The sequence below is a fragment of the Bombyx mandarina genome, chromosome 04, assembly GCF_030267445.1.
Source record: "Bombyx mandarina strain Sakado chromosome 04, ASM3026744v2".
Classification (NCBI taxonomy): domain Eukaryota; kingdom Metazoa; phylum Arthropoda; class Insecta; order Lepidoptera; family Bombycidae; genus Bombyx; species Bombyx mandarina.
Window position 1 is genome coordinate 7,394,397 of NC_143211.1, and position 15,520 is coordinate 7,409,916.

The 15,520-nt window shown below is 36.5% G+C and overlaps 1 protein-coding gene across 1 annotated transcript; it reads left to right on the forward strand.

Moving 5' to 3' along the window:
* The first annotated feature begins 213 nt into the window (after positions 1-213).
* Positions 214-11,268, forward strand: ath (ATP-dependent RNA helicase DHX33). Its single transcript, XM_089727025.1, has 12 exons — positions 214-887; positions 2,293-2,502; positions 2,580-2,802; positions 3,979-4,163; positions 4,771-4,846; positions 4,962-5,149; positions 5,897-6,070; positions 6,804-6,928; positions 7,336-7,460; positions 7,534-7,698; positions 9,104-9,232; positions 10,299-11,268. The coding sequence occupies exons 1-12, from the start codon at positions 649-651 to the stop codon at positions 10,578-10,580; spliced, it is 2,121 nt and encodes a 706-aa protein (XP_089583151.1). The 5' UTR covers positions 214-648; the 3' UTR covers positions 10,581-11,268.
* Positions 11,269-15,520: the final 4,252 nt, after the last annotated feature.

Genomic DNA, 15,520 nt, shown 5'->3' on the forward strand with positions numbered 1-15,520 from the left:
TTACTGAGATTATATTTCATCCCATTTCATCTCATTTCATTTAATTTCATCCCAGTTGATTAATGTCTCAAATTAATAGTCTTAATTTCATTTCAGTCCATATTATTTTTCTTGAAAATAAGAATATAACATTAAAATAAGACATGACCTAAAAGTCTTAGGTACCAGGTCATAAAATCCCTTTAAAAAAGTTGTTCCCCGTCCCTCCCCTGTCCATACGGTACGGTACTTTATGCTAGCCCTAGCATGGCCCTAGCCATGTGTTTGATTTGAAGTTTAATTGACATCATTTGACACTTTCGTTTCAGTAACTGAAGAAAATAGACTTTAAAGCTTTAAATTACTTTTGAGTAAATTAAGAACGAAATATGTATTGAATTACACAATAATATGGTTTGAAAATACCCAACAATTAGTATGTAAATAATAATAAAGTGGAAATCAAACACTTAATGATACGTGTATGATTCATGAGTTAATTACAGAAATTTACACAGTTTAATTTAAAACGTGTGCGAGTTGAACATACCAAAACGATGGCAATTTTGATCTGTTCTGGAAAAATATTTAAGTTATAATAATGTCTAGGGATTCATGACATACACTTTGCCATAGTAATTTAGCATTAGTTTATCTAAGAACAATAAAATGGATTCAAAGTACTGCTCAATAGGTTTGACCAATGAGACTAAAAATGGTTTCAAGAGGAAGAAACCGACAGGTGGTATTTGTGTGAAAAAGGTCAAATTATTAAGTGATAGTATTAGTAATTGTTTACAAAATGGCCATGAAGTTTCTCAAAACATAGAAACGCATGTTGTTAAAAAAAATTCAGATGATTTGCAAGAAGCTAGAAGGAAACTGCCTGTATTTATGGTTAGAGGCAGGTGAGTCTCAGACATAAGTTCTTTCATGAAATAGTTTTTTAATTACATTTAAATAAGAAACTAAGGTTGTGCTGGGATTAAAATTGAAAGTATGGGACATATAAGATACAGTCATCGACATTCTGATGCTAATTGAACAAGTGAAACAGAGGTGTGCAGTAAGGAATAATGGAGCCAGTCTGATACTTTAGTATCTGAGAGATGGCATCAAAAGTGAGGGTGATTAAAGTTAACACTAACTTTTCAGATTAGAGTAGCTGTTTCAGAAAGCCATCAAAAATGTCTAATTCTTCATTAACACTAAATGAAACTTTTTGGAAACTGATACTTTTGGTTTTGTGTAGTTATTGGGAGCATTATAAGTATTATAGATAACAGTCAGAAGGTGTTGAGTGAAATAAAAACTTGACAAGTGCAAGTAAAACTCCACCTGAGGTTACCAGGTTCAAGTCCAGGATTGTCATACATATGAGTATACAACAGTGGTGGGCAATCATTTTTAATGGCGGGCTACAAAGCTTAAGAAATTCTAGAGTAGGGCCAGGAATATAGAAAAAATTAAAGCTTTTTAATAAACAAAATACCTTATATTTTTACGCCTTGTTAAGTGTGTGAGACGTGAGGCGTGTGATAGATAGGTGAAAAGAATGGTTTTTTCCAATAAATAAACTAATACCTGTGACAGACTGCCGAGATAATTATAATGATGGCAAGTTAATTATGAGATAGTGAAAGCTCAAAACACCCCTGACGAATTGGAGCTTTCATTAAAGATTCGAAGATTTTCAATTATAGACGTCAGATGTTATACTAGAATATTTAGGATGGATAGAATCTCGGCAGGCCGTATTAAATACTTCTGTGAACCGCAGTTGGCCCGCAGGCCGTACTTTGCCTAATTACTAATTATTAGAATTTACTGAAATGACTGAACTTTTGGAAGATAGGACTTTCCCAAATTTATCCACTTTTACAATTAATATACATTAATAAACAATTACTATTGCCAGTTTGCCTTAAAACACAAAATTAGCCAAATAATACAATTATCAATTTATTACTTTTCACATGTCACAAAACTAATTTCTTTCTTTCCAAATTTCAATCTAGGGAAGTACATGCTGGATTTGATCCACTTTCTCAGAGTAAATATCAAGTATTTTAGTGATAGTCTGAATTTTCGCCAGACAAAGACAATAGATAAAAGTTATCCTACAAAGATACTGCTATTTAGTTAGGCGACAGAAACCCTAAGAATTACTAAGATCGTATGGATTAAACTTTTTGATAATCTTTTTATAAAGCTCCAATGAGACATCAGTAAGACCAGTAATTTATATAACTCAGGACTGGTAATTCAGAAATAAATAATTTTAATTAACCTACTTACTATGTTGGCTTTCAGGTTATTAGAAGAAATAAGAAAAAACAACACAATGATAATAATAGGTGAGACAGGAAGTGGTAAGACCACTCAGATTCCTCAAATGATTCATGAACAGAGATTAGAAGGCACTGGCTTGATAGCAGTTACTCAGCCTCGTAGAGTAGCTGCTATTACAATTGCATTGCGAGTTGCTGCTGAAATGAATACTGAAGTTGGTAACATTGTTGGGTAATGTGATGTTTAACAAATTGTCTCAAAGAATCACTTTTATTTGGTGCATTGATTAATTATAATTATAATTTCAGGTACTCAGTTAGATTTGAAGATGTGACAAGCCCTAGAACTAAAGTGAAATATTTAACTGATGGTATGTTGCTTAGAGAAGCTATCTTAGATCCTTTGCTCAGTAAATATTCAGTTATTATTCTGGATGAAGCACATGAACGCACTGTGAGCACTGATATATTGTTTGGAATTGTGAAATTAGCACAAAAGGAGAGAAATGAAAAAACTATTAATCCTTTAAAGGTAAACAGAACCTTACAATGACAAACAAAATATTTGTATATTTTTTTTTTTTTTTTTTTTTATTTATAACTTCTTATACTAGAAAGTATAAAGGCGGACTTAATGCCATAGGCATTCTCTAACAGTCTACCTTAGGGGAGTGCAGAGATGAAGCTTGGTAGGTGTAGTGTGAAGGGGATATTACTTAAACATATATTATGTGTATATATAACATACATAATACATAGTACTTAAATAAATACATATACATAAATATATAGATATATATAAATATATACATATAAAAACATATATAAACAAATATTATCAATTAGATGACTCTGCTAACTCTCTGAGAAACAGTTCTCGAACCTTCGTCTTAAACGCTTCACGTGTAGTGGCCGACCTTATTTTGAGTGGGAGCGCATTCCATAGAAGAATAGACTGAATTGTGAATGAAGAATGTAAAAAGTCAGAACTATGTGGAGGACAGCGAAGAAGAAGATTGTGAGATGAACGAAGATTTCGGCTGTGGTCAGACCCTAAGTATTGAAAGGAATTAGTTAAATAAGCAGGTGGATTTGGGGAGTGCAACAAAGAGTAAAGAGTACTGAGAGCACGCAAGCTACGGCGTTGACGAATGGGGAGCCATTTGAGTTGGGAGCGATAAGAAGATACGTGATCGTATTTCCGAAGATTATAAATAAATCGAATGCAGTTATTGAGAAGCCGGTTAAGTTTATTGAGTAGATCTGCATTCAGGTCAAAGTAGCACACATCACCATAGTCGATCATGGGGAAGATCAAAGTTTGAACGAGCATTGTCTTGGTCTCGGGCGGAAGGAAATTCTTCAGGCGGTAAAGCATACGGAGTGTAAGTGTAGTTACACTGACCGCTTCCGCTGACACACGGAAATGACCTGGGCTCGCCAACTTATTGTTATTGTTCATGTTAAGTTTCCAAATCTTACATCCATAACATAAAAGAAAAGAATGGTTGATGAATAGAGTACAAAATGGCACTAAACTTAGTTTATTTGTATGTAGATAATATAGACATTGAATGATACTACACTATCTATAATCCTGAAACCAAAAAGATATATTTCAAATTAATTTTGATCTTAAGTATATTGAAACAATGAATTCTAATATTAAGAAAAAATATTGATATTTTCAAAGGCATTTTATTTCCAGGTCATTGTAATGTCAGCGACAATGGATGTCGATACATTTAGAAATTATTTTGACAGCTGTCCAGTAATATATTTGGAAGGTCGTACACATCCTGTGACAATATATCATTCTAAAACCAAGCAAGAGGATTACCAGTATGCAGCTGTGTGCACAATATTTCAGCTGCACACTACTACCCCTGCTGAGTAAGAGATTTAATGTTAATTTAAGATTCAAGTTACTTTTGCTTTAGTAATCTAATTATCACAAAGAATTCAATATACCTTCTCCATATAAAAAAGGGTGCGTGTACTTATGTACGCGCGTAAGAAGTTGTACTTTATTTTTATTAAATTTATTTCTTTTTTTTTTAAATATTAAATAATTAATAATAAATATTTAACGTTAAAAAAATGAATGCTAATAACACTTTTTTTTACGAGTGTACATGCGCGAAAGTTCACCTGCGGCTATATTCAGACTCGCCAAGGTACGTCGGTCGTATTGTAATGAGCGATTTAGTGGGCAACTTCATTTCTGTTAATTTTGTGTCACGGCTCGCGCACATCGTAAAATTTGACTCATAAATCTCAGAAACAGCAATACAGTATAAAAGTTATCAACCACCTTGAGATATGGAGTTGGTCCAGATAATTGTCACCCCACCCACCCTTCAAACCGGAACGTATTACTGATTTGTGACAAAAGTGGGCAAGATCTTTGTACTTATCTGTACAATCGTATCTGTGTTTTGGTATACAATATACATAAATGCAACACGAAATTATATTAACTTAAAGTTTATTGTTTTAGTGATGACTTTCTTGTATTTCTAACTGGGCAAGAAGAGATTGAAGCTGTAATGTATAACATAAAACAAATCGCGAAAGTATGTATCTGAAAAGTATGTATAGCTATGATATGAAATAAATTGACATTGCTTTGGATTTATATTACAGTTTAATGTACTTTTTGTTTGTCTTACGATAAATATATATTTACAGGAAACAACAGGTCCACCTATACGGGTTTGTCCATTATACGCCGGCCTTCCGCCTGCACAGCAAATGCAGGTGTGGAAAGAGACACCGCCGGGTACCAGGAAAATAGTCCTCGCGACTAATATAGCAGAGGCCTCGGTCACGATTCCCAGGATAAAGTGTGTCATTGATACTGGAGTTGTAAAAGAAAGGTAGTAATCAATAATATGTGTATGTGTGTAGGGAGAAATAAATAAATTTTAGTTTTAAAAAAAAATATTTTTTTGGTTACCAGATCCCATAAACGTCTACAACTTAAATGCGCCATCCACCTTGAGATATAAGTTCTAAGGTCTCAAGTATAGTTACAACGGCTGCCCCACCCTTCAAACCGAAACGCATTACTGCTTCACGGCAGAAATAGGCAGGGTGGTGGTACCTACCCGTGCGGATTCACAAGAGGTGCTACCACTAGTAATTACGCAAATTATAATTTTGCGGGTTTGATTTTTATTACACGATGCTATTTCTTCACACTGTGGAAGTCAATCGTGAACATTTCTCGAGTACGTATTTCATTAGAAAAATTGGAACCCGCCTGGGATTAGAACACCGGTACATTGTTCAACACGAATGCACCGGACGTCTTATCCTTTAGGCCACGACGACTTCGACGGTTATAGCTAGTGACCTATGAAACAGCAACGGATTAGTGTCGCACTGCTCTACCTATAGCTATCTGCGGTAAATACGTCACGAGTTGTAGTTAAAAACCGAGATAATCGTAATTTTAATACAATTGAGACTTCACTCTGATGTCTAAAATTGTACGATAGTATTCAGTGTTTTGTTAAGTATGGGCTCCAGTAATCGGTTAGGACTAAGTGGAGGACACGTTCATGCAATGTGTTCGAATTTCGAACAGGATTATTAAATTGATCGTATGTGGGTGCGTCCAGGTCGTGGTGTAGTGCCACAGGGGCGGAGCGGCTAGTGGTGCGCAGCGGGTCGCAGGCGGCGGGCTGGCAGCGCGCCGGCCGAGCGGGACGCACCGCGCCCGGCGCCGCCTATAGGCTCTATACCGCGCAGCAGTTCAACACAAGACCCTTACATCCTACGCCTGAAATACTTAGGTACACTATTCTTTTTTTTGCGTTTTTTTTTGCTCAGGCCGGGTGCCGATCCTCCTACGAGGTATATGGGACTATGGTACGGGGTATGTGGGACTGGTCCGCGACTGCGAGACCGCGGGCTCAAGGATGTTTACAGGGTCCTACCCACTAAACGATTCCCCTGCACTCTTCGCTCAAGCGTCCGATCCCCTCCGAGGTCAGAACCCAGATGGGTAAGGGGGTTACCGCGGTCAATACTACAACCAGACGGCGCAGCTCACCCCAAGCACGCCCGGCCGACGGAGCCTTCGAGGCGAATCGAAGGCACTAAAATTTCGGCCGTAAGGTTCAGTATACTGTCATAACAGTTTTTATTGACATATTTATTTTATGTATGGCTGCATAAATTTGCAGATCACCTAGTATCTACACGCTTAACGAAGCTTATGAACATTACAACGTGGAACTCTCAATTTTGTTGTAGATTGGAACCCATCCACCGAACCTACCAAATGAAACGCATGACTACTTCGCTGGTTCTCTGATCGATCATTGGCGATTAGGATACTGACCTAAAATAATAAAATTCTTGCATTGCCATTGATCTTTGATATTTGTGCAAATTTTCAATTGATCGTTCAAGTTGATAAAAATTAAGAAATTTAATATCAATAAATTCAAAACTTGGTTGAATTATATAATAATAAAAATGTTAATGAATAAGCACATAAATACATTTAACAATTTGTTTCAGATGTCCACTGGCTCCCACAATACTGTTGCTAATAGCGGCCGGCGTCGAACCGAGCACATTCCCGCTGATAGACTCTCCACCGCGAGACTCCGTCACTGCTTCATTGACGTTACTTAAGGAATTGGGTACGATGAAAATTTGAATTACTTAAGCTAATGATTAAAATCACTTTTTAACAAAATTCAAAATGTTATTAGTATTAGGTTATTAGGTCACGTCGTTATTTATGTGGTTTAGGAAGACCAGGTGAGTTCTTTAGTCAACTAGTGCAATAAATAAATAAACTATTTTTCATTTCTAGTCGTTATTTCTATCGGCTCCAGTAAGACCAGGTGAGCTCTTTAGTCAATTAGAGCAATAAATAAATAAAACTGTTTCTCATTACCCAGCACCCAGGAGCATAACAGAACAATTATGGTAATAATAGGAAGCTTTTAGTTAATTCAACCTACAAAATAATATTGATTTTGATAATAAATGGCGAATATTTATCATTTTATCAAATTTTATTTATAATTATTGCTATTTTTAGGTGCAATTGACAGCGTAGAAAATCCAAAATTAACCGTATTAGGTCGCAAAATGTCTTCATTCCCGATAGATCCCAAATATTCGAAAGTACTACTGAGTGCCCCCGAATATGGATGCTTAGAAGAGGTAAAGTACAGAAGCTTAATAATGAATTTAAACTTGTAAACTTTTATATTATAATTATGAAAAAAATTTGTAGGCTTTGAGCTTAGTAGCAGTTTTGTCTAGTGAAAATATATTCTACACGCCGATGCACAAACGCGAAGAAGCATTGAAAGTAAAGCGAAAATTTACATCGCCAACAGGAGACCACATCACCCTGTTAAATGTTTTTAAAGCATTTTGCAAAGCTACTTTAAAAAAGGTGAGTACCGGTGGCGGATTAAAGGTCAAGTGTGCTTAGTGCGGGGTTTTTAACTTTCTCTATAGCGTAAAATTAACTCAAATCTGTATGCAGTTGAAACAGCGCCCCTAGCGGCAAATGTAGGCAATCGTTCCGACTCCATACAAATTTGAGTTAACTTTCCCGCTATCGATAACGTTACAAAACTCGCACTAAGCACACAGTGCGTCCTAGGCAATCACTATCGGCGCCCTTGTACCGGCCATAAATCGCCATCATAATACTATAAATTTTAACTAGTTGTTTTTGCAATTACGATGACGTTGTATCATCGAACCCTAGACTTTAGTAGACCAGGAAATTTAGTTCAGGCATTTAGTTCTTAATCGTCGATATGTTGTAACTACACGCCCCTAGGCACGTGCCTAGTTTGCCTCACGGATAATCCGCCTCTGGTGAGTACGCATATTGATTTCAATGACCAGTTACAATTTACCAGCGCTAACGCCTGTAGATACACTCACAAATGAGTAGGATTTACATGAACTTGTCTTTATCCCGCTATGTAGAGTCGGCACAGAATGTACTTTCTTTCCGTTCAGGCCTATCATACGTCATCTCTGCATTCACAATTTGGGATGATTAACGACGAAAGGAAAGATCTTCCACCGAGCGGGTGATATTGCTCAGTAGACCGACGATCCAAATGTTGTTATTCGGAACTTGTATGTCCGAAGATTTGTCTTGCAAATGTAGTAGGCGGTACACTCGCAAATTTATCGGAACGAAACGTAAGCGGGCGTTAATCGATGCGGGTAGGCTCTGCCTGAAGTCAGCGCGGTGCTGTACGCGGACGACGACATATCGGCCCGACGTCACAGCAAACCGGTTTTGGGTGCGTGTGTCTAATGTAGTCGACTGGCGCGCTGAAATCGGTAGGCAGCGGCTTGGCTTCGGTAGGCAGCGGCTTGGCTTCGGTAGGCAGCGGCTTGGCTTCGGTAGGCAGCGGCTTGGCTTCGGTAGGCAGCGGCTTGGCTTCGGTAGGCAGCGGCTTGGCTCTGCTCCTGGCATTGCTGAAGTCCATGGGCGACGGTAACCACTTACCATCAGGTGGGCCGTACGCTCGTCTGCCTACAAAGGCAATAAAAAAAAATATGTGTCGGAATAAAATGTAATGTGGTGTATGTAAATGCGTACCAGTTGTGTGTAAGTGTTTATGTGGGAGTAGCCCACAGCAATTTCTTTCGAATATCCATGTGGTGCTGTGGTACTCATAACAATGAATGACCTCAATATATAATGTGTTACTAATACGTATAAGCAAAAAATTACGACGCATCGAGCCTTGTGCAACATCAGAATTAATTAACGAATTATCAAGAGCTTTGCGTCGGAGCGTGTGTAATTTTTTAATTGTTATTTTTAGCAATGGTGTAAGGAAAACTACCTAAATCATCGAAACTTAACGTACGCGTACGAAGTGCGACAGCAGTTACTTGCAATATGTCAGAGATTAAATTTAACTGTATCAAGCTGCGGGTCTGCAACTGATCAGGTACATTATCATCATCATTCTTTCCTATTACCCTCTGCTGGGGTGTAGGGCTCGAGTCTAATTTTTCTTTATTTTTTTTGTTTGTTTTGATTCGAGTTTTAGTAATATAAAAGTTTCAGGCATACAGGTTATTAGCCCATAGTGCCCTAGGTTGTTGGCAGGGCTGCTGCCTCGAAGCGTACCGCCACATTTGATTTGTATCAGAGTTTTCCTCATGCATTCTCATGCATTTAGTGGTTATTTAGACCTACTGGGCATACCCCTTCCAGCGCACTGGGCGTATGGTTATACCGCCATGTCTCGATCGTCAGGTACAGTGTAAAATATTCAGTAACTCTTACTACATTATAACAAATACAGCCCCGGCTAAAAGTGATGACCACACTACGAATTTTAATAGTGTTTAGATTGATTTGTCTTCACTTTGCCATCAACATTTTTAATCTCACAATCGGTGGGTTAATTATTGAATTAGTTAATTAAGTCGCTTAAATATATTGTGTTTATTTACGGACTTTGGTAATTGTTTAATACGTAGTGATTTTTGAGTTCCTTTCTATCTCTATAATCTTTATATAAGTGAAGAAAAACTTTGTACCCCTTTTTACGAAAATTGCGCAAACGGAGGAGTATGAAATTTCCCACACTTATAGAAAATATAGAGGAGTGCAGAATGCTAATATTTTTTAAATTACATTAAATCAATTAAAAAAAACATTACACACACTACCATGTATTTGACACACACACACACACACACGTATATATTATACTCTTTGTTTATTATCAAACTTTTGTTATTGCCTAAAGTCTATGGTCAAATTGAGAATACCTATTCTAACATTGTTTATCTGTAATATTATTTGTCTATAGTGTAGTCTTGGCGAAATCTGTGATTATAGAAGTACTTTGACAATAGAACCTCAATAATGTTCAAACTTATAATTTTAATTAATTACAGTCGAATTTCGACTATTGCGGCACCACTAGTAATTATAAAAAGGCTTCATATGTCACGGCAAGAGCACGCGTGCTATTCTAATGTTCTCGCCCGTTTGAATTGCAGTTGCTGAAGTGTTTGTTGAGCGGTTTATTCAGCAACTGTGCGTGGTCTCGGAGCGCGGGCGTGGCGGGGGGCGGGGCGCGGTACGTGACGGGCGCGGGGGGCGCCGCCAGCCTGCACCCCGCCGCCGCGCTGCACGCCGCCAGCCCGCCCCCCCCCGCGCTGCTCTACACAGAGCTGCTGCACACCCGCCGCACGTACATGATCACCGTCTCCGCCATACAACCGCACTGGCTCCAACAGGTGGCGCCCGATTACGCACGCAGATGTCGGGCTTACCGATGACCGAACGTCTGACGCGAATCAAGGCCAGAAGCAAGACTTGGCCTAACCATTATTGAATCATCTGTCAATATCTTAAAACATACTATAAATTATCAAGTAATATACATTGAATATTGAGAATATTGAGAATTGAGAAACAGAAGCCTGGAGTCAGAATGTGGTAACTGTCGTAAAAGACTTTAAAATTTTACGGAAATCTAGTTGTATAAGTGTAAATGGTTTACTAAAATAATTAAGTTCATAAATTATAAATGAAAAAATAACGGCAAAAAAGTTCGCATCACTCGATACGAATGCACTGAACATCGTACCGTTTAAGACACGGACGTATGCATTTTATTTTGAGTAAATTAACTCGAAATACACCAAAATAATTGTAAAATAAATATGGTTAACATTGTCTACAACATGTAATAAATTTTATCGTAAATCCGGCGAAGCTTTTTGTTCCAATTTGATTTTGAAATTACATTGATTTTATTTTAATATGTGTTACTATTGAATTGAGCTTGATATATTGATTACATTATTATGTAACCGTTTTGTGTTATATTCATCTTTTTTATTCATAAGATAGTACTGTGTACAAACATCCTTAGATAAAAAATGTGCCTAATGTTTTGTGACTTGGTGCTATAAATCTTTAGAATCTTAAAATAAAAATAAATAAGGTGTTTTTTTAAAAGCATGATTGTGTTTTATTTTCATAAATAAATAAAAAATGTAGCATTATTGTCTCGCATCATTATTTAGTTATGATAGTGCTGGAAATCTTGATAATTAACTTTAAATTCGGATATAAATAATAAATAACTTTAAATACAGTCTCTGGTGGCAGATTCAATATATAATTTCTCTTGATAAGAAATATGTTAGCAAATTCTGTCAGGCTGACTCTCGTGTGCTCACCCACCAACGAAGCCAGTATTGCATCGAAGTTACTGGCAGATAGATAGGCAAAAAAACTAACCTAACTACAGTAAAGTATTTATAATAATAATAATAATAATAAGCCCATTTTATTTCCAAAAACAAAAGAAAAAAAGAAAAAAACCTTATCAAATAAAAATTACAAAATTAAATATAAACTTGTGTTTGGAACCCCATTCGGGTATAGGTCTCCTCCAGCTTGCTCCACTCTTCCCTATCCTTGGCTTTGTTTCTCCATTCTTTTCCAGTTGCTGCTATTATTTCGTCGATCCATCTGCTTCTTGGTCGTCCTTTTCTTCTTTTGCCCGCTGGTCCTTCCCATGTTGTAATTTCTAATGTCCATCTTTTATCCGTATATCTCGCAAGATGTCCTGCCCAGCGCCACTTTTGTGTCAGAGCGTACCTGAGAGCATCTATCAGCTTTGTTTTTTCTCTAATGTATTCGCTTCTTATCCTTTGTATTTTTCTTATATTCAATATACTTCTTCCCATCGCTTTCTGACAGGTCGCTAATTTTTGTCAGTGTACAGTAAAGTATTTAAGCTTAGCAAATTCATATCGCGTTGAACTGTGGTGTATTGCTTAATACGAGTGCACCAAGCGTCTTATTTAGCCGCGACGAGTTCTAAAGGATTTGTTTTACTCGTACTGAGTGACTATTGTGCTTGTGTCGAATTCCGCGGGCTGGTACCGATTATTCTAATGATATACATTCAGTCAAAATAATATCGGGAATGGATGATTTGTTTATGGTTCCGATTTCCAATTTAATTTAAGTTCTTGTTGTTGTTAGATTCGTATAAATCCTTTCCATTTTTCCGCGGAGCTTGAGTGGTTTATTTTATTTAGAATAAATACACTACTGTCATATCATATCTAATGCCGATTGCAAATAGACGAAAACATCGAACAAAGAGTCTTAAATTTTGCATCGCCAGTGGAATTTCGTGTTCGGAAAGTTACTGAAAATGTTACCGAAGGCGCATGGTGAGTCGACTTTATCAAAAACCCGTGCTTAATGGTGCCCAATTGCACATGGCGTTCAAAAAAGGTCAAGATATGATGGAAGATTTGATTCGCTCGGGTAGGTCAGCAACGTCTGCAACTGAAGTTAACATGGCAAAAATGAAGGAAATAGTGACTAAAAATCCTCATTCAAGTTTCAGAGAGATAGCCGCCTAACTTTCTGTGCCTCACGAATCCATCCATAGCAATCAATCGATCAAAAAATTTTTTTCAACATAAATGAAAGTACGTACTTGTTGAACGTCAAAAAGAACTACTGCCAATTCACAAAAACTAGCCTCCGTCCTGAGAAGAACTGGAAAGAAACTTAGCGGGCATGTCTTTTTTTAAATATTAGATTTTATTTTAATTTTAAATAATCACTTGGGAATGAAACATGTTGTCCACCTAGGCCCAAAAGACCTAAATTTTGTCTAAAAACTCAACCCCATATGAGTAGCTGTTGATATGTTAGAACGAGTCAATTCGAACCCAACATTCATGAAACGCATTGTAATTTGTAACTGTTTAACGAGACGTGGGTTATGATATTGACATGCAAACTAGTCAGTCAAAGTCATGTTGACTGTTTTCTTTGACTATCGTGTTATAGAGCCGGAACTCTCACCGGGAGGTCAAATGAAAAATAAAGACTACTAGAGCAAATTTTCTAAAAAAATAACCAGATTTGTGGAAACAAAACTCTTGGATTTTGCATAACGATAATGCGCCTTCGCACAACGCCATCATTGCGACCGATTTTTTACCAAAAACTCAACAAATACCATCGTGCAACAACCTTTTTCGCAAGAGATCGCTCCAGACGCATCTTTCTTTTTCCTAAACTCGAATTACCATTTCGTGCATCCGGTAGGAGAATTCGCGGCGAGGATTGAACTCAATTCTAGACAAAGCCCATAAAAGTTGTTTTGATGCTTTCAAACTAGCAAAGAAATGTGGCCAAAAGAAAAAGAAATATTAGTAGATAGCCAAAAAACCTCTCTTCTCTCTTGATTGAGCTTTTTATGTGATTTCAAAAAATGAGTTGGTTCTCAATTCGCATCGTATTTTTTATGTGTCACTTTATTATAGGTGAAATGATTTTGATGATTTTTATTATATTTCAAAGCTTTTATCAATATTTGTCCAGTTTATGTTGAGCTGTTGTCCTTAGTAATGCATTATTAAATAACTTTGACAAATTTGAGGATATTTTTATGTTATCTTGTTGAATTTAGTTTTATTTTTTGTTAAAGTTTTGTAATGTAGTATCCAAAGTCTATACAAACCAAAATTTGAATGCCGTCGGCCAACTTAGAACCTTCACCTTAGGATCTTCATAATTTCTTATTAATCATAACAATAATAAAGTTACAACAACTTAACAAGCTTACAAAGCTAAAGTTAAATAATATCTATGTAAATGATTAAATATATGATTACAATGTAGTACAATATTAGAATTTCTTCATCCCTATATCGAAGTTTTTTTATCTATATATATAAAAGTGAATTGCTGTTTGTCAGTCTCGCTAAAACTCGAGAACGGCTGGACCGATTTGGCTAATTTTGGTCTTAAATTATTTGTGGAAGTCCAGAGAAGGTTTGAAAGGTAGATAAATATGAAAATGCTCGGAATTAAATAAAAGTAACAATTTTGTTTTTCCTTTGATGTGTCCCACGTCGGACGGATTCCTTTTGTTTGTTTTAAGTTTATTTTATACAAAAGCTTAGGTCTTTTATTTATCGATTGAGGCACTATGAAGTCTGCCGGGTCAGCTAGTATACTATAAAAGAGCAGATAGCCGATCTGCCTTTTCTCAATAGCATTAAAGTAATTACTCTTGAAACAATATTGTTTTGCAATAAATTTGAAAATGTTGTCTACTCCCGGGATTAAAGAAGACGAAGATTGTCAAAGGCACAAAAACGCTATTTAGAAGTTTAAGCTTATCGAAAATCAATTCTAACACTTACGAACAAAGTTGAGAATGCTGATTCTATTTTAAAATATTCCGGTTAAATTAATAGAATAGTTGCAATGCGAACAGGTCTTCTGTAAATTCAATGAAATTTAATTTTAAAGACACCATTTGTTATGATGATTACACTTTATGTACGTGCATATTATACAACTTTAGGCTCTACAAGCATCGGCATCGTTCTTGTCCTAATCGTCGAATACGACGTTCGACTTGTAACCTAGCCCATAGCCACAACCCACTGAGTTTTTCACCGGATCTTGTCAGTGGGTGCCGATTCCGATCCGGTGTTAGATTCAGTGTAGCACTTGCTAGGGCTAGTATCAGCAATTTTCTCAGGTTGAGAGCCGTTAGGCTACCAGCGACTAGGCAAGAAAAAATATAATAATCATGTAACGACGAAGCACTTTCTAATACTGTTTCTAATTTAATAAACCGTGTGCAAATGTATTCTATACGTACGTATCTATTTCTATAGCGTGTGGAGAAGTTCAAGTAAATGGAACGGGAAAGACGACGAATACCTTACCTTTTTACCTACCTACGACATTTTAGCGTGCAAATGGAAAGCTTTTAGTCCCTAAACGAATTTCTATACTATTTAGTATTGTCAGAGTCAGGGTTCATGCAAAAAAATTAAAATATTAAATTAGGACTTCGATTTCCTGTCTCAAGGTGGCAATCACGTTGTGATGTTTATGGTATCCAGTAACCACTTAACACAATGTACGCAGTGAGCTCGTACATGCACCTATACAACAACAATATATATATATATATATATATTGTCATATAATACTCCTTTTTATTTGTTTAAATGTGAATGAATTTAAATTATATTCTGTAGGGCACGGAAGATAAAGTTTACAAACCTCAGTAGAGCAATTCAACTTAAATATCCCTTAGTCAATGAATCGTGAAATAGAGTTTAGCTTACGTTGTTGAGTATCTTATTTGCAATAAAGTACGCAAAACGTGCTGAATTACAATACTTATCAAATAGCCGATTTTATTTCAGAAGAC

Excerpts from the sequence above, each read along its gene's own strand:
- ath (XM_089727025.1), top strand. The coding sequence starts at position 649 with ATGGATTCAAAGTACTGCTCAATAGGTTTGACCAATGAGACTAAAAAT. Across the intron at positions 2,503-2,579 it reads GAAGTTGGTAACATTGTTGG|GTACTCAGTTAGATTTGAAG; the intron begins GTAATGTGATGT and ends TTATAATTTCAG. Across the intron at positions 5,150-5,896 it reads ACTGGAGTTGTAAAAGAAAG|GTCGTGGTGTAGTGCCACAG; the intron begins GTAGTAATCAAT and ends GGGTGCGTCCAG.